This window comes from Danio rerio, chromosome 13 (genome assembly GCF_052040795.2).
Source record: "Danio rerio strain M-AB ecotype USA chromosome 13, GRCz13ab, whole genome shotgun sequence".
Taxonomy (NCBI): domain Eukaryota; kingdom Metazoa; phylum Chordata; class Actinopteri; order Cypriniformes; family Danionidae; genus Danio; species Danio rerio.
Genome location: NC_141033.1, coordinates 41,869,699 through 41,892,288, shown reverse-complemented (window position 1 = coordinate 41,892,288; position 22,590 = coordinate 41,869,699). Strand labels below are relative to the sequence as shown.

Below are 22,590 nucleotides of genomic sequence, written 5' to 3'. Positions count from 1 at the left end.
CCAAATTTACATGCATAAAACCAAACTCATGTACGCAAAATATTTATATATATATATATATATATATATATATATATATATATATATATATATATATATAAATATAAACAATTCACATGAACAAAATAAAAATATCTTCACAAAATATGTGTCTATAACAGTTTTTGTGAATATATATATATAAAGATTTTGTGTGCAAGAATTTGGTTTGATGCATGTGAATTTGGCTACACATGTGCACATTGTGTCTTTAGCCTGAAGTACTTTTGAGGCTTATCTGACTCTATAGCCCCCTATGAAGCTATAATGTGACTCACGGTGTACAATAAGATTTTTGAAAGAAAAAACGAATAAGGGAATCAGAGCAAAAAGTAATTTTATAAAATATGCCTGTGATTATTTTAATATTGTTTTGGTGCAAGTGGCTATATTTAATTTATCCACTAAATACTTCCACTTCCATTTATCCATTAAATTATCCATTTAGAATTTTTTGAGATGGATTACACTGCATGACATAAAATATTAATAATTTCAATAATTAATTGACAACAATGCTCAAATGCTCAACAAAAGCTAGACATGACTAAAAAAAAATGTAACATCCTCAACCATGTTTGCAGATGTGTGAAAATGCTGTGTTCACACCAGACACAGCATGCACGAATAAAACTTGCTATTCACTTCAAAATAGATTCATGTCATGGGCAGGACTTCTGTCTGCATGGTGACTCTAACTTCATTGCTTAATGACTAACATGGATTTTATTAAGAGAGTAGCTGTGTTTATTTGCTTTAGGAAGGCTGAAAAACAGAGTATATAAGACAGAGTCCACTAGATACATTCAGAGGTGCACCCAGCTCTGTGAGTTCATCAACTCCTGCAGAAACTGTATCTGGATGATGGAGGTTTCAGGGGTGCTTCAGACTGAGCCGAGCCCAGTTTGATGAGCTGTTGTCCAGTGTCTGCAAGAGGATTTCCCCTCAGGACACCAACAAAAACCACTACGTCATAATCACGCCCCTACAAGAGGAAGCTACTGATTGGTTAACGCGGCGCAAATGTTAGCTGAAGTTCAGATTTTACAACAAGATTGATTCATGCGTCAAACACGCAAAACGATCGACTTGCGCCACTTTATTTACGCGAACTGTGCCGCAGGATGTCTATTCGCGTCTTAACATCTAAATCATTTGCGCTTGATGCTTAATCTGCATCTGATGTGAACACAGCGTTAATACATTTCCAAATTGCAGTTTTTTAAAGAAAAAGATCTCACCTGATCTTGGAAACTGTGAGGTTGTAGATTTGTATGTACTGCACAATTTCATCCAAAAGTCTGTCGGTCATGGACTCAAAATCGGCAAATGTGTCATTCTAATAATAAACAAAGAAAATGAAGGTTAGCATCTACATTTCACATTTAACAATGTTTCTAGAGTTTAATTTATATTTCAACCCGACTGATTTTTCGTTCTATAATTTTTTAATCCTCTATACCAGTATTATTTTCAATCGTCAACAGCATATTCAATGCCTTTGCATATAACTGATATTGGTAAAAACACGTATGAAATACAAATAAAACATGTATAGCATTTTCAATTTACACACACCGACCACTTTATTAGGTACACCTGTCCAACTGCTCGTTAATGCCAATTTCTGATCACCCAATCACATGGCAGCAACACAAAGCATTTAGACACGTAGACATGGTCAAGACGACCTGCTGCAGTTCAGACCGAGCATCAGAATGAAGAAGAAAGATGATTTAAGGGACTTTGAATGTGGCATGGTTGTTGGTGCCAAACGAGCTGGTATGAGTAAACTGCTGATCTACTGGGATTTTCACGCATAACTATCTCTAGGGTTTATAGAGAATGGTCTGAAAAAGAGTGGCAGTTCTGTGGGCGCAAATGCTGTAATGATGCCAGAGGTCAGAGGAGAATGGCCAGACTGGTTCCAGCTGATCGAAAGGCAACAGTAACTCAAATAACCACTCGTTACAACCGGAGTAGGCAGAAAAGCATCTCTGAATGCACAACACTGTACTCAAATGGCCTTCACAGTCACCAGATCATAATCCAATAAAGCATCTTTGGGACCTGGTGGAACGGGCGATTTCCATCGTAAATGTGCAGCCAACAAATCTGCAGCAACTATGAGACGCTATCATGTCAATAAGGACCAAAATCTCTGAGGAATATTTCCAGTACCTTGGTGAATCTATTCACATAGGATTAAGGCAGTTCTGAAGGCAAAAGAGGGTCCAACCCGGTACTAGTAAGGTGTACCTAACAAATTGGCCAGTGAGTGTATATAGAACGAATCATTTATTGAATCAATAAACTGCCCATCTAATCGGACTGTTTTGCTCTTTACCTGATTTCGCTCAGACATCAGAAAATCTATCCTAGCTCCAGGCAACCCAAGCTCCAGATAAGTCTTCACCAGGCGCAAATCTGCACTGTTACCTAAAGACAGAGTTATTAATTGAAAGATAAATCAATAATGTGGACCAAAGGTTATATGCATAGTTTAATAAAACATAAGAGAGTGTTACTGGTTACCATCCAAGCCGTGTACACACACTATAAGGTGTATGCCATCATCACAGTTTTCATCCTCATCCATGCTGAAATATGGCACAGTGGATGCCAGATCTGCCACCTCACTGTACAGGAAGCCTGGCAGCTTTAGTTGTTTCAACTCCTCTTTCGCTTGGACAAAACTAAACAATAAATCAAACAGTTTCACTAAAATAAGAAACTACTGTCAATAGTCAAAGAAGCTCAAATACAATCTGCAGTTAAGATCATCTCTGTATGTGGAAAATTCAGATCAGATTTGAGCTGCGGACATATTGAAATATTAGAACTCCAGCAACAAGACCGTATGCGACCGGATGTAATGTGTTGTCCAAGCAGTTCTATGTGCGCGAGATGAAAAATAGGATTTTTTTCATTATTCTTTGATTCAGAAAAAAAGTCTATATTAAAAACATTTCTATTCATAAATGAGTAATTAAATTTTTTTTAAATATTGTCTCCACATTACCTCCAAAATTTTTAGCGGTCTATGAGTTTCTAGTATTCATTCATTCAACCATGGTGAACGCACGGAGAGTAAAGGACTTTATGCACTTTATTTATTTCGGACACCACGAAAATCAACTTCTCTCCAATGGTGCACGACAATACTGAAAATTCTGTGCGACTGCCACAAGGTGGCGAATTCTGACTGTTGTGTCCAAATGTCCTGTGCAGTGGAAATGCTGCTTAAGAAACATTAAAACATTGATTTTAAAACTGCTCTATTTAACCATACTTCAAAAAAATATCCTAAAACATAATATAAACGAACATTAATATAGTGTAACCTAGCTAAAGCAAATTTTAGTTTTGATGAAGTATTTAGATGAAATTTAAATGTGAACATGAATATATAAACGCGGTGGTCAGTATTTTTTATTTTTTTTTGAAAAATAGAAAATAAAATGAATTCATTAACTGTAATATGTGAAATTTATATATATATATATATATATATATATATATATATATATATATATATATATATATATATATATATATATATATATATATATATATATATATATGCGTGTGTGTGTGTGTATGTATGTATGCATTTATGTATGTGTGTGTGTGTGTGTGTGTGTGTATATATATATATATATATATATATATATATATATATATATATATATATATATATATATATATATATATATATATATATATGAATATTAAATAGTACACAGGTGTCAAACTCACAATCAGTAATTATTCTAATTTGCTCATTTTATTCTTTTTTATTATCACAGCCAAAAATAGTTACTTCAAGGTATGTCAAACTCACTTCTTGGAGGGCCGCAGCTCTGCACAGTTTAGATTTAACCCGAGTATAACACACCTGATTAAACTAATTGAATCCTTCAGGCTTGTTTTCAACCTTCAGGTTAGTGTGTTGAAGCAGGGATGGAACTAAACTGTGCAGGGCTGCGGCCCAACAGGAACGTAGTTTGACACCTCTTGAAGTAACAAATCTATTTTTGGCTGTGATAATAAAAAAATGTTTTTTGAGCACAGTAATTAGCAAATTAGAATAATCACTTATTTCTGAAGGAGAATGAAACCAAGATTTATCACTCCTGAAACTAAAGCTTTGCCATCACCAGACTGCACTCAAAATGTATTCAAATTTAAAAGTTATTTTACATTAAATTAGCATAAAAGACTTCGAATCTTTTATACAAAGAATTTCCCAATATTTAAAAACGAATGAATTACATATTCATGGTTTCTCTCAAGGTTTTTTTTCTTCACTCTCCTATCAGGTGAAGTTTTTTTTCCCTCCCTCTCCGCTGTTGAATGGTTCAGGATTGGTAGAGCTACGTATCGATGAATTTGCTCTTCAGTGTTTGAACTCTCAGTAATGATTTTAAATCACACTGAACTGAACTAAACTGAACTGAACTTAAACATTAAAAACTGAACTACACAGTTCCAGTTACTATGACCATTTATGTGAAGCTGCTTTGACACAATCTACATTGTAAAAGCGCTATACAAATAAAGCTGAATTGAATTGAATATAAACACATCTTATAAACATAAACGAATCTTTTGGTTTCTTGTCCATGGCAAATTTTAAAAACAGAGAGAAAGAGAATCTAAACTCACGCCGTCATCTGAGCAGTGGGGGCGCTCTTGTACCAGCATAAGTCGCTGCTGGTTGGTGCTGGTCCAGTAGGCCGTGTCTGAATGCCGGCCGAGGGAATGTAAGTTTCCTGGAGCTGTTCTAAACCAAGATGATCATAAAACAGTGTTCTTCCCTCCGCTCCTCCATCTTCACACCTCCCTTCATCCTCCGGGAGCCCATTAACATAAACCACACCGTCAGTCTCCTCATAATAACCATTCTCAATCATCTCATGCTCCTGCTCTTCCTCCTCATCCTCTTCATCATTAGCATTGGGGCATGTCTGAATACCCAATGTTACGGCTGCCGTCTCTAAAGGGCTGATTTCAGATATATCAGTACTGGACCGAGAGCCAAAGTAGTTTTCTACAAAGCCTTTCTTCACCATGTCTGTGCTGCTGGTGACTGATGTACTGGACTGGGCTGCTGTCTGTGGTTCACTACAAGCTTCCGGACCACCTGGAAGATCTGTCTCGTTAGATCCGACAAGTCTGTCAGAAGCAGAAGTTTCACAGCGGGACTGCAAAGCAGAGTCCATCCCATCTCCATGACTGGCTTTTTGTTGAGCCAAGACTCTAGAGTTTGTCAGCAAGAGGCTTTGAGATTCTCCAGAGAAGATGAGACTCTGTTCCTGGACCAGGATGCTGGACTTCCTGCTGGTGGCCTCTGTCTCCACCTCATCATCCGAAGGGAGTGAGTTGATGGAGGTGAGGGAAGATTGGACGCCGCTTACGCCGCTGGTGCTTTCAGGATTGAGGCCTTCCAATGCGGTGGCTCCTCTGGAAGCAGGACTGAGCGGAGGTGGTCTGTGAGGAATCAGCTCTGTAGGTGCTTCGATCCCAGTAGGAGCAAAAGGAGATGGAGAAACCGGGGCTAGCTGTGTCGCAGAGCTGGGTTCGCTTTCAATTCCAGAATCCGAGAGTCTAGAGGAGGCTTGAGGAATATTATCGTTCCTCAAAGCCGCTCCACAAGGTCCGACGAAAGTAGCACCATCTCCAACTCGACTCTTGAACTCAGAGAAATCAGTCTGTGTGATTTCTGGAACATCCCTCTTGGTGGTGCGCTCTGGGTGGTGCGGTAAGAGAACGGTGACCTTATCGCCCTGGTAGGGGTCCTTGTCACTGGGTTTGACATCAATATGTCTGAGGCCAGCAGGTGGATGTGTGGGATCTACTCTGGCAGCGGCGGCCTCTGCTCCAGTACCTGCCTGGGGCCTGGCCTGCATTTGCAAACTCATAAGATTGGGAAAGCCGTCACTTAGGATTGTGGCGTTACCTTGAAGGTTGCCAGATGTGCAGTCTTTAGCATTCTGAGCACAATGCGTGGTCGTGGTTTCATTCTGAAGAAGGAATTTACCTCCATCCTCTAGCTCATCTCTCTGATTGCATTGATGGTCGATGTCTTTGGACTTAATGGTCTTTTCACTGTGAGGAACCTTCAAGTTCTTGTAGCCTGTGAGCACCACAGAATCTTTCGAGCTCTGTCTGATCAGCTTCTTTGAGTTTTCGGTCTTGGTGTTCTTCTTAAGCTTGATGGACTTGGCTTTGGATTTAAGGGAAGGCTCGTTTTGTTCAGGCCAAGCAGTGGCAAAGGAAGCTTGCTGCTTATCTGGATACGGACCGAGGGCTCCACTGGCAATGCAGTCCTTTGAGTTGGATCTATCTGCTTTGGCGGACACAGAGCCACTCCTGTTGTTTTGGAGTCCGAGCCATGGACCATCACGATCTTTAGGGTGGAAAACAAAGTAGACATTTAGCTGATTAGTTTATCCCAAGTGACTACTGTACACTAATGGACTGTTTTTCTAAAATAGTTTGAGATTAAGTGCATAAAGGTGAGAGAAATAAAATTTTACTGCCATTTCAGGTGTCATGACAAAAAAAAAAAAAGATCAAGTTTATCATATTTAAATACTACTTTTCTATAATTATAAAATATTTATAACAATTAAAAGTCATCAACAGCAATAAATAATACACAAGGTAAAATACATAAATAATAATAATAATTATAAAATATAAGACAAAAATCTCAAACCGTTTTTTTTTAGGTTTTCTTTTGCTAAAATTGTAAAATGTAAAAAAGGATTCACATTTAAAAATATTTCATTTAAAGTCTCTCTAGATAAAAATTGTTGTCTAATAGCATTAAAAATAGGGCATTTCACAAGAATAGGTTTAACAGTTTGGTTTAAGTTGCAATAGTCATTTTGGGGGTTCTTCTCCTTTAAGTAAACTTTTACGTGCGAATCTCATGTGTCCAATGCGGCAACTTCTATACACAATCTCATCATGTCTTGAGTTAAAAAATAAATAGGATTTTCTTCCTATTTCTGGCTAAATTTCAAAAAGTTTATTTTCTGAGCACTGATCCCATTCTGTTTGCCATTTGTTTAGAATCTAGCCTTTTATTAGTGGCTTTAAATCTGAAGGTGGTATTTTGCACTCCAGTTCATAAAGGTGTAAATAATTAAATACACTATGAAGGTCAGAGTAGGTCTGACATGATATCTATTTTTGTTGTGCGATATATTGTGATATACTATATTATTGTCATTTTCAGACCATTTTATGCCACTCATTATATAATGACAATATTGACAATATAATATTATCACAATGCAAATACACACAATATTTAAAGTAACAATTTAATAATTAGGCATTAGAATCACAATGTGAAACTGATATCCTAAATAAATAATAATAAATGTTAACATAAAAGTGCAAGGTAAAAAGTAACAGAGGTTGTGATACCTGCTACCAGATCTATTTTCAGTTGTCAGACACCCACATGAAAATATACTATAGTAATTTATATAGTTAAATTAAGTTGATATATTGATTACTGTGACAGGCCTAGGTCTGAGCCTTCAAACTTTTCGTAACCAAACCATTATATTTATCCACTATGTTCCACCTACAAGACAGGTGTGTAAATTTGGTTCCTTATAGAACAAAGTCCTGCAAAGTTTATCTATAACACAATTAAACACACCTGAACCAACTTATCAAGGTCTTCCAAATTACTAGAAACTTCTAATCAGCTAGGTCAGGGGGGAAAGTTAGGTAATGCAAACAAACATATAGCTTGATTTATTTTAATTTATTAGTTAGCTTGGTAAGACTTTCGTTTAATTAACAATTTTCACTATGAACTAGGGCTTATTATCTGCCCTTTATAAAGATATTGTTTGCACATGATTTTATTCTGCATCTCTAAACCACCCATTAACTAAACCAACAACTACCTTAATAACCATTAATCAACAGTAAATTAGGAGTTTATTGAGGTAAAAGTCATAGTTTGTGGTATTTTTATAGCAAGAAGAATTGTGCCTTGAAATAAAGTGTGACTGCTTATTTTAATAGGAACAAAAAAAGAAGAAAAAAACATTAGTTCTAGCTGAAAATATCAACCTTACACTGCACATAGAAAATATATTATACTATTATTATATCGTCACCTTGGAATTATAAGGTTCTATTTGCGTTCTGAATGTTTTTGAGATATTGAGCTTCAAAGTTTTTGCATTCCATAGCAAACAGCATGTGTGTAACATTTGTTTTTTTGTTTTTTTTTTAAAATAAAAACTCTTAAAATGTAAACAACTTATAAGAAAACATCCCATAATGTAAATAAGTTGATAAGAATATGTCAATAACTTAATTTTGACAAAAATGTCAGACAAAACCTTATAATTCTAAGGTGACAATATATTATTAGCTTATACTAATTTACTTTGCTGTCTAGCAGTAACAGCATCTTTTTCACAACTGTATTTTTTACAGCTGATTAATTGTTGTACAATATAACATAAGGCATCAAATTAGTTTATTGAATGCATCCTTTTGTATAAAGTATTTTACTGAATCATTTAGATGACATGATCATTTCTATAAATGATTCATTGCTATGAGGATTCGGTTACATTTTACAGTTAGTTAATGTATTACTAGTAGTTAATTATTATTAGTTAAATTGTTACTGCTTTCATAATATGAGCCGATTGCTAAAATTATATCAATATACATAATCAATGGAGTACCACCAGTGCACATACCTTCAGTAACAGACTCCAAATATCTGTCCTCAAAGATGATTGGTAGGGAGTTCACATCCCCGTCAAGATCAGCACATTCAACAGGAAGAGGTGGTAAGGACAAGAAGTAGGAAGAGCTTTTGATAGCTGTGGTCATTTGTTGGTGACTGTGAGCACTGTTAAAAAAAGAGGTTCATTTGAATTATAATGAGAATTCAAATTTGCCCATTGTGCTAAAAGACTACTTTACAGGAATGAGATTTTAAGACATACTGCAGTTCCTGGTAGGCCAGTGCACTCTGTCGTGGGTGTTCAAGACAAAAGAAAGCTTCAGCAAATCTTTGCACCTAAAATTATAAAAAAATAAGTAAGTCATAAATACACACTAAACAATCACTTCTAACAACACAACATCAAGCTTTTGAATATTTAGTGCTTTTCAAACTGCGCTTAACCCCAGGTTATTGTAACTAAAACCGCCACAGGGTCAATTTTACCCATCACTGTTATTCAAATGTACACAACAGACCTTCAAAAAAGCATTCAAGCCTCCCAGTCATCGATTTTTACTAAAATTGCCTTATTTACAATTCCCAGATATTTCAAAATTGTTTAGATAAAAATAGATTTAAAAAGTGGGACATTTATACCTTTTATACCATTTATACCTTCCCACTATAAAAAATGCTTGTATCTATGCACTGCTTATGTAAATTACTCACCAATGACTTTTATTTTCAATTTCACTCACTAAATTAGTGGTTATAATAAATGAATAAAATAAATGAATCTGTTCTTCGTACCTCGCTTAAATAAACTAAGATGATCTGGCAGATCCTGGATCTTTTAATGTTGATAACTGATCTCTGGCTAATTTGGTTCTTCAAACAAGTTTGCGAATCAGATTAAAATGTCTGGATAAACTGATCTGAGATCGCTGCATGTGTTGTGAAGGACAGATCTAGCGATCCTCGAAATCGTGATCAGCAATGCAACGATTGGCTGACGGCACAACAGCATAATGACATCATCTGATTAATATTCAATTATTCATGAACAAAATTGCATAAAATTCGTAGTAAACAGTTTGTTAAATATGATACGCAATAACCTTCCATATTTGTTGTGGGCTGCAGGCTTTACACATTCACGTGTCAAGAGTATTTAGCAATTTATTTAGTTTTACAGTAAGAGCAAATTTTATTCACTATGGTAGCCATAGTTTTAGTTTCTTAATCGATGTAAAGAATAACTGGATGTTTACAAAAGCATTTTGATATTGGTAAAGGTCAAGGTCATCAAATCACTGTCATATTAGCTGGCAAAGCATGTTCATGACTGCATATGTATTATTGCTTAAAAAAAAAAAAAGTTGCACATTGTGCATGTCTATTACACACAAGTTCATATCAATAAATGTTCTCTTTGAACCACCAGGTGGCAGTCTTTGTACTTTTATTTTGGAGTGCAGATTGCATAAGTTTTATTAATAACTTAATAAAACTTAATAACTCTTTGCTTGAACTGACCCAATCTAATCCTGTTTATATGAAATAAGCCTGCTACCTAGCAGGTTTGAGCTACCAGGTCTGTTGCTATGACAACAACTCTCGGATAAATTTTGAAGAACTAAACGATCGTGGACTGTGTCAAATCGTCAATAACCAAATCCAGCCAACTGAGTAATCCACATACGAAGAAAGGACCCCTGGTCTAAACACTTTTGTTTACAGTAGTTAAAAAAAAAATGAAATAGTAGGTTTGTTTTTCTAGCTATTACTAAACAAAATTTGTGCTGGTTATAATTTACCCGCACTGGCGATTTTAGGTATACAGAGATCTCCGGCGTTTCTAGTGTCCTGGGTAAAGATGTTTCACACCTGTAATTTGTGGTCTTAACCCTTCATTGCAGAACTAATTTAGTTCAGTGTAAAATGGTGCAGTGTTTGCTTGTTGTTGCTTGATGCATGGCAACAGAGACCAATCAGAGTTGAGCAGTGAGGTTAACATCACAAAGCTCACAAAAAACAAGGGGTGTGAATCCAGCTTGTGCGAGATAAAGTAAAAGCCTTAAATTAAGCAACTTCAAAACATTGTCTTTAAAACTTTGTCTGCTGTTTGTCCGATTAGCAATATTGACAATGCAAATATGCAAATAAGAGTGTTAACCCAAGGTTTAAGAATATACAGTGGGAAACATCTGTTAATGAATACAGAGGATTATTTATTAACCCCAGTTTCAGTATGAACAGTTTGAAACGCGATTACAGATAAACCAGGATTGCATATGTCCAGGGTTAAGGGTGACCCACGGTTAACAATTTTAAGTGTGAAAAGCCCTTTTTTCGTTACCAAAAAATGTCAGAATGTCCTGCAAAAATGTGCAACACAAAGCAAGCATAATCAAAATCTGAGCGTTCACCCGTAGTGTGTGGTGCTCCTGGGCCAAAAGCACAAAAACACGCTCATTTAGTGACACAACTTCCAGGAAATTCCCCCACAAAGCCATGAGCAGGGAACATAGTTGCGCCAAATTCATGTTCACCAATTCAGCCAACTCATCTGGGCTCTCTGCTTTCTGCTGGAAGATCAGAAACACTTTTATGAAAGAGGGCAAAACACCAACATAAAGCACCAGCCAAAACAATCACATTGGTAATTTTATTTTTCAATAGTGTATCTCACAATGTATTTACTATAGATGGAAATTTAATTAAATGATTCCTAAATTATTAATTTGAAAAACAATGACAAAAACTCCATACATACATACATACATGCTTGCATGCATGCACACATATTGAGCAGTGTGGCTTGACAATATACAGTTGAAGTTAGAATTATTGGCCCCCCTGAATTATTACCGCCACTGTTTATTTTTTTCTCTCCCAATTTCTGTTTAACAGAGAGATTTCTTCAACACATTTTCTAAATATAATAGTTTTCATAACTCATTTCTAATAACTGATTTATTTCATCTTTACTGTGATGACAGTAAATAAAATTTGACAAGAAAGTTTTCAAGACACTTCTATACAGCTTAAAGTGACATTTAAAGGCTTAACTAGTTTAATTAGGTTAATTAGGCAGGTTAGGGTAATTAGACAAGTCATTATATATCGATGGTTTGTTTTGTAGACTATCCAAAAAATATATAGCTTAAAGGGGCTAATAATTTTGACCTTAAAATGGGGTTTGAAAATTAAAAACTGCTTTTATTCTAGCTGAAATAAAACAAATAAGACTTTCTCCAGAAGAAAAAATATTATGAGACATACAGTACTGTGAGAATTTCCTTGTGCTGTTAAACATCATTTGAGAAATATTTAAAAAAGAAAAGAAAAAATTACAGGGGGGTTATTAATTCTGACTTTAATTGTATATGACAGCGAAGTCTATTGTATGTAAATATATCCAAGTAACACGGTACCACTAACAGTTACTAGTGATACAGAAGCACATATGGATAAGACCATAATAAGTTGCACATGCCTGATATTAAATTAATTATTAAGTACAACACATTGTTAAGAAGAGTTCAAGTGTTTGTCAGTACAAATGATCGCTAGTTTGAAGCATGCAAACAGACTGAAACTCTCAGATAGCATGCAATTCCAAATTATTTGATTATAAAATTAAATGTTCAGTTTCTCTGGATTTAAAAGGTATGTTTTTTAGTAAATGGTTTCATTTCTATTTAAATTTAATATATTCCATTAAAAATTTTTAAGGTAAATTAGTACTATTTGGTACTGATATAAATCAACTTTTGTTATCCTTACCAACTGTCATTTTTCTCTATAGTTGTGTTTTTATTAAGCATTTAAATCTAATTAAATAAATACACAAATAATTATTTATTAGTAGTATTAATAATAAGAATTATTACAGAGTATATACAGGTTTTAGAGATTAAAATTCAATATCCTTTAAGACCTTTTACAACACTCTTTCTATACACTTTATGACCTCATCGCCACTAAGTTTTAACCGCTAACATTTTAACTTGCAGTACATTTACGAAATGCTAATTGTAAGAAACTAATCCTAAACAAATACTTTGTTCATATGATGAATAAAAATGCTAATCCAGCAGGTGGCGACAATAACAGCAGGAATAATAGAGTTTCCTTGGTTACTGCAGGAAACAAAGCAACATGATGTCAAATCTAGCAGGATTTTATGGATTTCATAAACTACACAGCATCTCAATATTCACAGTTTAAATCCAGGCAAACTTTAGCACACAGCTAGACATTAATAGCCCCTTTCACACAGTGATACCAGTAAATATCTAAATGAGTTTACCGCTAAATTAAAAAAAGCGCTGTTCACCCAGGCAAGGACGTTGCGGAATTTTTCCGGAAAAAGACTGTTCACATATCCATTCCAAAATACCGGTAAATTCTGACATCATTAACCAGAAATGACCTCTAAATGACTGCGCTTGTATTTGTAAACATTTGACCACATTACAAACTCTGTGGATAGATGAGTATTGTGAACAACTCCGATGAAAACGCATGTCGAAGTGTACATGATGTGTGTGTGTGCTGGTGCTCAGGGGCCGTTTCACAGGCACACGCGAAGCTTGAAGGTAAACAAACAATGGCTTATCATAAGCATCTTGTCGATAATTATTTACACAGTTGGCATTATGATGAATATATAATCGTTATCTGACTAACTTCTAGCAGGTAAATGTGTCTGGGAAAATATTCAAAGGCTATTACTCTTATAAACCGCGCGGACGTGAATGTATCTGACTGTTTTGATTGGCTAAAGTAGACGTCCCATGTCAGCACGTTCTAGACGTGCAAGCGCTCTTTACGGCAATCTTCCTTCTGGGTTCACACAGCCCAGCTTTTCAGCAAATTACCGGTGATGTTACAACTTCTCTTTCCGGAAAATAGCCAGAACGAATTTACTGGTATTTTCAAAAAGGGCCGGTTCACACACACACACACACACACCTTTACGGAAAACTGCAGGTAATTTTCCGGAAAGGTCTGTATGTGTGAAAGGGGCTATTGTATAGTCAAAGATGATACTAAATGTAATACCTTGTAACATAGCGTTTAAGACTTTTTAATTGCCTTTAATTTATCTAAATTGGTTTATCAACTTTAAATACTTTAAGACCCTGCGGACATCCTGTATTAATAATAATAATAATAATAATAATAATAATAATAATAATAATAATAATAATAATAATAATAAAATGCATTTATGATGCACTATTCTTAAACTCAAGAGTGCTACATAATGTACAAACTAAAAAAAAATGCTACCAAAATTCAAATAATAAAAACAGTAATAAGTAACACAATAACTAATAAAAATCAAATAAACAAAAGTAGACAACTCATATTTGTTGGCAGTGTTTGAATTATACATTGACGATCAGGGGGGTCAACTTTTTCAGTAACACTATTTTGTGTAATACATACTTCAGTGAATCCAATTAAATGGCATCTATTTCATTAGTGCAACATCTTTAATTTTTAGTGTTTTATGGGATAATTTGTGTACTCAGACCAACAATATACACCGATTAGCCATTTTAGAAGTTACTGTAGGTCAAACTACAAAATAACGCATCTAATTTTGCTTTACTTTTAGGGTACATGTAGAAACAAACACCTATTTTACAAGAAAAGTGTTTTGCTTACCATGTCGATTGGCTTAGATTAATCGACGTTATTATGCATTCACAATGGTATAATCCATTATAGGGGTGGTCAATTATATATTTATATCTATTATTTAATTAGTAATATTAGTATTTAAGATTCAGATCAGAGCAAACTATTTCTTACTATTTAGAGAACTGACCCACCATACATGTGGTTTCACATCCTTCAGGAGGGATCAAGCATTATTGGGGGGTCAATACTCCCCCCCCCCCCCCCCCCCCAAAACCCCCTCTGTAATTGGCACCGAATTTTTGTTTGTTCCTTTTTTATGTAAATAATGCAATATAGACATATAAAAATAAATACCAATGCACGGTCTAACTTTAGTCTTAAATTCATTCCATACCTTGACTTGTTCACAAAGCTCATGAAGTCGGACCTCCACATCAAGTTCCTCTAAAGAAACAAAAGGAAAAAACAAAACAAAACAAACCACTAACATGAAAATGATGTTCCTACACAGCATTAGTATGGAGTGAATAAAAGAGAAGGGTCAGTCTGAAGAGCCTGTAAATGACAACACGTGAGAGGAAGCTAGAAGGAACAGCACAGGAAGTAGGAATCAGAGGACAGCTTACGTTCAAGCAGTAAAACTGATCCCAAGTCAGCCTGAGATACTACTAAAGGACAGAAGAAGGACTGAACTGAACTAAGAGCTCCCTCACTCAAGGACACTTGCCATTGGCCAATGTCCAAGTTAGAGGCAATAGAAGAAAGAAGTGAACACAAATGAAAGGCAAGAGGCGTGTGGAGCTTAGGGTCGGTTTTGGAGGGACATACCTATGTAGACGTGCCTTTGGCCTGGAGGGTAAGGTCTTCTGAGAACTCGTTCATAAAGGACCTGCATGCTGGGCTTGGCTAGTGGTGGGATTGCACATATAGGCACGTTTAAAATTTTCACTCTCCCCTTTTTGCTTAAGTTTAATGAATGCTTAAGTTCAGTCAAGCGATGCACTTGGTCAGAAAAAGTAAGGGGTGAGTGGTTTAGTTTTTATTAAGTGCGTAAAGGATTATAGTGAAAGTCTGAGAGGGGAACCCATATTAAAGAGGTCAGTAGGTAAAAGAAATAAGGAGATAAAAGGATTTGCATGCTGAAACATACATATAAATAGAAAGAGGCATATAATTTCAGACATGTGAGAGATTAAGACTTATTAGAGACATTAAGGATCTTTTAAATCATGAATGTTTATTTATATACTATATATTTTTACTAAATTAGTGCATTAGTGAAATTAAGTGTTTAGTGAGTGAGTCAAGAAAGTTATTAATTCAGTGATTGGATGGGTTCTGATGAGATTAAAATGTGTACTAATAAATCATTCCATGCAAATACAACAAAAACATAACTATATATTTCACAAGGCAGTAGAGAAGGGCAATAAGCAAAAACACAATTTGATTGTGTAAATACATGTTTTTACATTGCACTTAAATTTGACTAAATACCTGCATGTAATTAATTTCTGTAATTACAATTATAATTACACTTTTGACCATCCCTTACACCTTAACCCACCCTTAAACCTACCCATACCACCAAACCTTTCCCTAACCTTACCCATATCCCACTCTAGAAGTCTTCTGCAATACATTATAAACACATTAAGTACATTGTATTTATATTTTGATGTAAGTACATAGTAGTTAAGGACACTTAATGTGAAGCAGGACCAAAAATAATAATAATACGTATATATATATATATATATATATATATATATATATATATATATATATATATATATATATATATATATCATAATGCTTTTTTTTTTAGTTTAGAAAATCACAATATACAAATATTTTGGAGCAATGATTGAAAGAATACATGACTGACGTCCATCTAAAAATCATTGAAAACTTTTAGAAAAATAACAAAAAGTTTTTCAACCAGACTCAATGAGGGTACTTCTTTGTATATAATGCAAGATTTTTTTTGTTTTCTCCAGCCTGACAAGTTATTTCATATATCCTTCCGAAACATACAATTTTAACCAGACACATTCCTTCTGGTCTTCAGCTAAAGTTTGGTTTGGAAAAAGACTTTTAATTTTAATGTGAATGATTTTGAAGTCTTTTATGCTCACAAAGCCTGCATTTATTTGATCAAAACACAGTATACACAGTATTATTGTGAAACAAAAACAAACTGTGGAACTATTTTTTCGTTTTTAAAACGTATCTAAAAGCTATGTGTGACGGTAAAACTGAAGCATCATTACTCCCGTCTTTACTGTCACAAGATCTTTTATAAAATCATTTGGATATGTTGATTTTCTGCTTCATGTAATGTAAATGTAATGTAGTGTGTATTCATATAGTGCATTTATTATGTATGGCCATACACCCAAAGTGCTTCACAATAATGAGGGGGGGTCTTTCCACACCATCATAGTGTGAAGCATCTATTTGGATGATGTGAAGGCAGCCACAGGACAACCACACACCAGCTATAGGTGTAGTGGAGAGACAGTGATAAAGCCAATTCAGTCGATGGGGATGATTAGGAGGACATAATCGTTAAGGGCCAATGGAGTGAATTTGGCCAGGACACCGAGGTTACACCCCTACTCTTTACAAGAAGTGCCATGGGATTTTTAATGACTACAGAGAGTCAGGATCTCAGTTTAATGCCTCATCTGAAAGATGGCGCTCACTGACAGTATAGTGTCCCCTTCACTATACTGGGGCATTAGGACTCACAGTCCACAGGTTGAGCGTCCCCTGCTGGCCTCACTAAGACCAATTCCAATAGCAACCTTGTTTTTCCCATGTGGTCTCCGATCTAGGTACTGACCAGGCTCAGCCCTGCGTAGCATCAGTGAGTAACCAGTCTTGGGCAGCAGGGTGATACGGCTCTTAAGAAATATTTCTTCCTATTATTTAAAATTAAGTTAAAATAATTTTAATTAAAAAAAAAGTTTATATTTAAAAAAGAATTTGGAAATAAAATCCATCAAATACAATCAATTCAACAAATCCTAGCTGAATAATAATATTTAAAACAAAATCAAAAATTGAGGGCAGTATATGACTCGTAAAGCTGTGCATACTGAAGCTCTGTGGTCTGGCTAAAAATGACACCCTTCTGAAATTACAATGTTAAAGCTAATTAAACCCACTCATCAAGACAATCAGCTGCCAAAATATTTTACACAGAATCAAACTGCCGTTTTAAGATGAAGTATTTCAGGTTTACAAAAAGGTTTACAATCACTCTATGATCTACATACCAAGCTCCATGCGCTGGGATGCGGGCAGATTCTTGGTCAGGGAGGTTAAGTAACAGAACAGGCTCTGATATGCCCGCAGCAGGTTGGCACACATGTTCTGGTGCAGGCTGAAGGCATGCTGGAGGCACTGATCCGATACCAGGAAGCTTTTGCCCTGAAAATCACAAAATAGGGCACAATGCACCACTTGATATTGTGTCAACAGCAGGAGTGTTTTTTCCATAGAGATTAAAACCAACTCTTGCCATCTTTTACATCTAAAAGTGTTTTCCATTCACTCTATTTTTAGCAAAGGGCAGCCATTTGTAACACAAGGCAAGATATTGCAGGTGAATAAAATAACAGCTCTCAGCATACTAAAATGTTTTCTAAAATGATTAAATATGCAAATTCTTTATTAAACATGCTAATTTATTTGCATATTTTTGTAGCACAAAAATATGAACACTGGATTAAGTCAGGATAAAGATCTTCTGTTTCATTTTTATGACAATAATGTCAATTGTTTGTACATAGAGGAATCTAATTTTATCCCTCTGTAATAAAAAAAAAACTGCAAACAGCCAATAAATGTACAATCAAATGTGAATTTATCTATAAATTTATGCCCAGTGTAAAAACGGCAGAACATAGATATGAATAAAACTGTGAAGATTGATGTAATAGCTACTAAAGCTCAGTTCAGAATAAAACAACAATTTTTCCTTCACATCAGACTGAAAAAAAACTTTTTATGAAAAGCCAAAAAGAACAAAATCTCAAAATGAACAGACACGACAAAAAAAGGAGAAGTGTTTTTATGTAAAGTATTTCGTCTTAAATGTGCACGGCTTCTGATGTCATCCTCTTCTGTTCGTTTTTACATTTACAAAGCAGGTCATTATGCTGCTTGATACTAAAAATAGTTGACGTTTACTGCACTTTGATTTTCTTCATGTTATCTACTTATAGTGGTTCATAAATCAAAAGTCTTTCACATTAGTTAGTGCATTTAATTACATAAAAAACAATGAACTGTACATTTGTTAGAGTATTTATTCATCTTTGTAAATGTTGGACGATACAGTTGTTCATTGTTAGTTCAAGCTCATGAATTAAATTAACTATGTTAACAGAAACATTATTGGATTTTAATAATGAATTAGTAAATGTTAAACTATAATAATAAATGCTGTACAAGTATTCTTCATTGCTTGCTCATGCTAGTAAACACATTAGATTAACCACATTGTGAAACATTAGCAAAATGTCTTATTTCCACTGTAGAAATTAAGTATTTATAAAGAGCAGTGGTCTGATTTATAAAGTTTGCATAGAAATTATTTTAAAAATAAACATACACCAGAATAAAATTTGAATTTATTATAAATTATGTCTCATATGATGATTTAAAGTGATTTAATTAAGTATAAATTTAGGTTTAAAATGAGTTTACTTACAGCTGTGCACATTCTACCATCAAGTTTGTTTTGTCAGAGATCACATTCACAACCTTGTGAAGTGGCGTACACACATTTACACCCATGTTTTTTGCTTACGCCATGTTTATAAATAAAACCTCAGGTCATATGAGTTTTCACAATAACATCTGCATTTTGTGAAGTAGCTGTCCTCAGTGTAAACAGACTGTAAAGTTGTTAACCAAGAAAGTGCATTATACATCATTTATAAATTAGATATTGCTTTTCAAAAGAAAAAGACAGCTCTGAATTGCCTTAAGTTGCTATATCTTAAAATATTTAGCCTGCTTTTGATTTACATAAACACAATCAAAGTATTACATTTGCATAATAGCAGCCTGTCTGCAACATATGAGCACTCTGAAAAAAGCGTTTAATTTCTGAACATGGAATAGATACGCAAGACCAATCAATTCAGATTTGGCCAGCTGACCAATCAGAGCAGAGCTGGCTTACTGAAAGTAACGTTTACCGATCTTAAGCCTTAAATTGATTCAAATAAACTATACAGAAAACATCAATACATATTAAATGCATATTCTGGGAAAAAGACAAGGTTTTCTCAACAGAAATGCTTTTAAACTTATTGTAGGCGACTCCAACACAATATTAGGACATAACATAATCTGACCTGCTCTTAAATAAGGATAGAAATGTTTAGTGAACTCAAGAGCTCACAACGGCCCAGTAAGCACCTACATGATGACTTAATGTGACAGAAGTCTCATTTACAGTAACAGCTCAAGCCTTTCAGTTCCAAGATGTGTATTTATGGACAGCCTTAACGCTCTCACTTCTATTAAGAGAATTATCACTTCCTTTGTAGTCATCTTTTTAAATGCAAAGTCAGCAAAGTGTTTCTGAATAAATGAATTCAAATGAAAGACGTTGCGTTCATGCGACAAAATCTGTAAAATCAATACAGTGAAGTGTCAAAACATTGTCTTTTATATTAGATGTTGATTCAGTTGTGTAAGGGTATTTTTATGTATCTATGTACATGTGTGTATGCGTGAGTGTGTGTGTATTCTTACATCAGGGGACAGCTGCTTGACGTAGGTGCTGCCGAACACCACAGTCTCCAGCGGTGGGATGAGGGAGTCTTTGCTCTGTGCCGGAGCATTACGATTCAACCAGGTGCTTTTTACTGGCCGGGGGAAACTGAGAGGAAGTCAAATACAACACAGAAATTCATAGAACTCTCAAAATAAGAGCAATGCTTAAAGATGACACCTTTTGACACATCTGAAATGATGTTGTTTACCAAATAACAAGCAAATAATGGTTCTCACAAGGGTTTCTGTAGTTTATATGAAGGTAAATTTTAGATTTTAAGACCAAGTAAAGAAATTACTTTTGAAATTAAAACTATAAAAGAAAACCAAACTAAATTCAAATAGAAGGTATTTTTCATACTTCACTGACACATATTTGTTCTTGTTTTAAGCAGTTCAGTGCATTGTTTTTGTTTTTTGCAGTACATGTAACATTTAATGTCAATTTAAAGTCAGTTTAATAGTCAATATAAAGACTTGAGGAAATCCTTATGCAACATGTCAAATAAAATTCAGGTTGGTTATATTTATTTATTTATAAAACAACTCTGTTAAGTGAACCAAAGCTGAACATATAAATATAAAATAAATAAAAAACAAATTAATAATACAATATTACTACAAATAATTTTTCATTATACATAGTTTTTAAATGTATTCCATGACTATAAAGTTTAAATCACAGCAATATGGTCATTAGAATAATTTCTGAGCAATATGGATATGTTCAGCACATCTAACGTGTCCTTGCTGATTAAGTTAAGCATACATTTGTATACATACACTCACTGGCCACTTTATTAGGTACACCTTTCTAGTACCAGGATCCCTAAACCCTGGACATGGTCAGCAGCAATACTCAGGCAGGCTGTGGCATTGAGTGTTCATGGTGCTCAAATGGTACTAAAATGTGCCAAGAAAATAACCCCCACACCTTTACACCACTACCACCAGTGTGAACTGTTGATACAAGGCAGTTGATGCCAAATTCTGACCCTACCATCTGAATTCTGCAGCAGAAATCGAGACAAATAGACCTGATCAGTTTGGCCTGATACCCAATTTATATCGTATGTTAGCCAGGCAATGAAGATCGCTGGTTTTTAAACAAATCAAATCTTAAACTCTGCAATTTTGTATGAGATGACAATTAACCGGAAGCCCTGGGGTTTGAACCCCAGGTTTGAACTGCAGCATATCGTCTTGACCATGTTCATATGTCTAAATGCATTGAGTTGCTGCCATGTGATTGGCTGATTCGACATTTGCATTAGTGAGCAGTTGGACAGGTGTACCTAATAAAGTGGCCAGTGAGTGTATATCTTGATCCTGTTTTCACAGAATTAAAAAGTTAACAGAATTAAAATTCCCTAGCTATTTTTTGTTGTTTTAAAGTCATTTTACCCGTCAGTGTACGGTCATCACTTATGACATTCAAAATGACTAGTACAATCTGTCGGTCCAGTTCTCAGTGCACCACTGACCTTATTAGAGGCTGATGCAGAGCCACCAGTGAAGCATGGATTGTGGCAGAGATGACAGACAGGTGGAAGTAGTCAAACATGACGTTGACGTGGTGGTGGATGCCTCTGTGGAGGCTAAAGTGCAAACGCAGCGTACGGCTGCTGATGCTCTGCAGAGAACTGGGCTCCTCAGGCCTGAATACAGACAAAAACACTCTTAAATCTGAAACAACTGGTTTTAAGTAATGATTTTTGTTATTTTAAATACAAAACCCAAAATATGAGCAAAAGTACAATCTGAAAATAGCTAATTTTCTACATACGAGTAGTCTCCATCAGTGAAGAACAGGTCCAAACACAGCTGAAAGTCAACTTCATTTAAAGACTCTTCTACCTGCAGAAGGAAAACACCCTAATCATCATAACTAGTGATGCAGAGGCAGATTTACTTAACCCATGAGTTAAATCATAGGTTTCACTCACCTTCTTTGCATCGAGCAGCATCATGACTTTGAATACAAAGACGTCGTTGACCACAATCTCCTCGTTTTTGTAAAGGATCTGAAAGGTTTTGCTGCAGACCACATCATCTTGAACTGATGCTGGAAAAGCCAGATCCGAACCTGTGACAAAAGGCACATTAGAAGGGCTTTACAAAACTTAGAGAGATGTGCTTCTCTTTTATATGAATCTATTAGAGGTGTAACAGTACATGTATTTGTCCGGAACCATCACAGTACAGGCATCAAATTCTGTTTATGTAATATGACATTGACAATGAATACAGTCAGTCCAGATGTTGCTGGAAGACCACAGCAGAACAAAAACTGAAGTGCAACTCAGACAAAATGTGACCTAGGGTGTGAAAAGGTTAGATGCCGTGCTCATGATTGGTTTCTAAAGAGTGCA

At 35.1% G+C, this 22,590-nt stretch overlaps 1 protein-coding gene across 25 annotated transcripts in view; it reads right to left on the bottom strand.

Annotated features, from left to right (window-relative positions):
• fam135a (family with sequence similarity 135 member A) overlaps positions 1-22,590 on the bottom strand; it is a 45,837-nt gene that overhangs the window by 5,007 nt on the left and 18,240 nt on the right. For 4 of the 25 annotated variants that reach the window (XR_015505306.1, XM_087278284.1, XM_087278296.1 and 1 more), the window contains 14 exons: positions 22,165-22,304; positions 22,005-22,075; positions 21,703-21,876; positions 20,198-20,324; positions 17,704-17,857; positions 15,248-15,325; positions 14,814-14,863; positions 11,191-11,346; positions 9,042-9,115; positions 8,790-8,944; positions 4,708-6,451; positions 2,575-2,735; positions 2,387-2,478; positions 1,281-1,378 (listed from right to left, as the gene is read on the bottom strand). Coding sequence is in view for 24 of the 25 variants with exons in the window: in XM_087278284.1 (XP_087134410.1) it covers positions 1,281-1,378; positions 2,387-2,478; positions 2,575-2,735; positions 4,708-6,451; positions 8,790-8,944; positions 9,042-9,115; positions 11,191-11,346; positions 14,814-14,863; positions 15,248-15,325; positions 17,704-17,857; positions 20,198-20,324; positions 21,703-21,876; positions 22,005-22,075; positions 22,165-22,304 (3,274 nt within the window). In the remaining variant the exon portion in view is untranslated. 25 annotated transcript variants of the gene reach the window in all.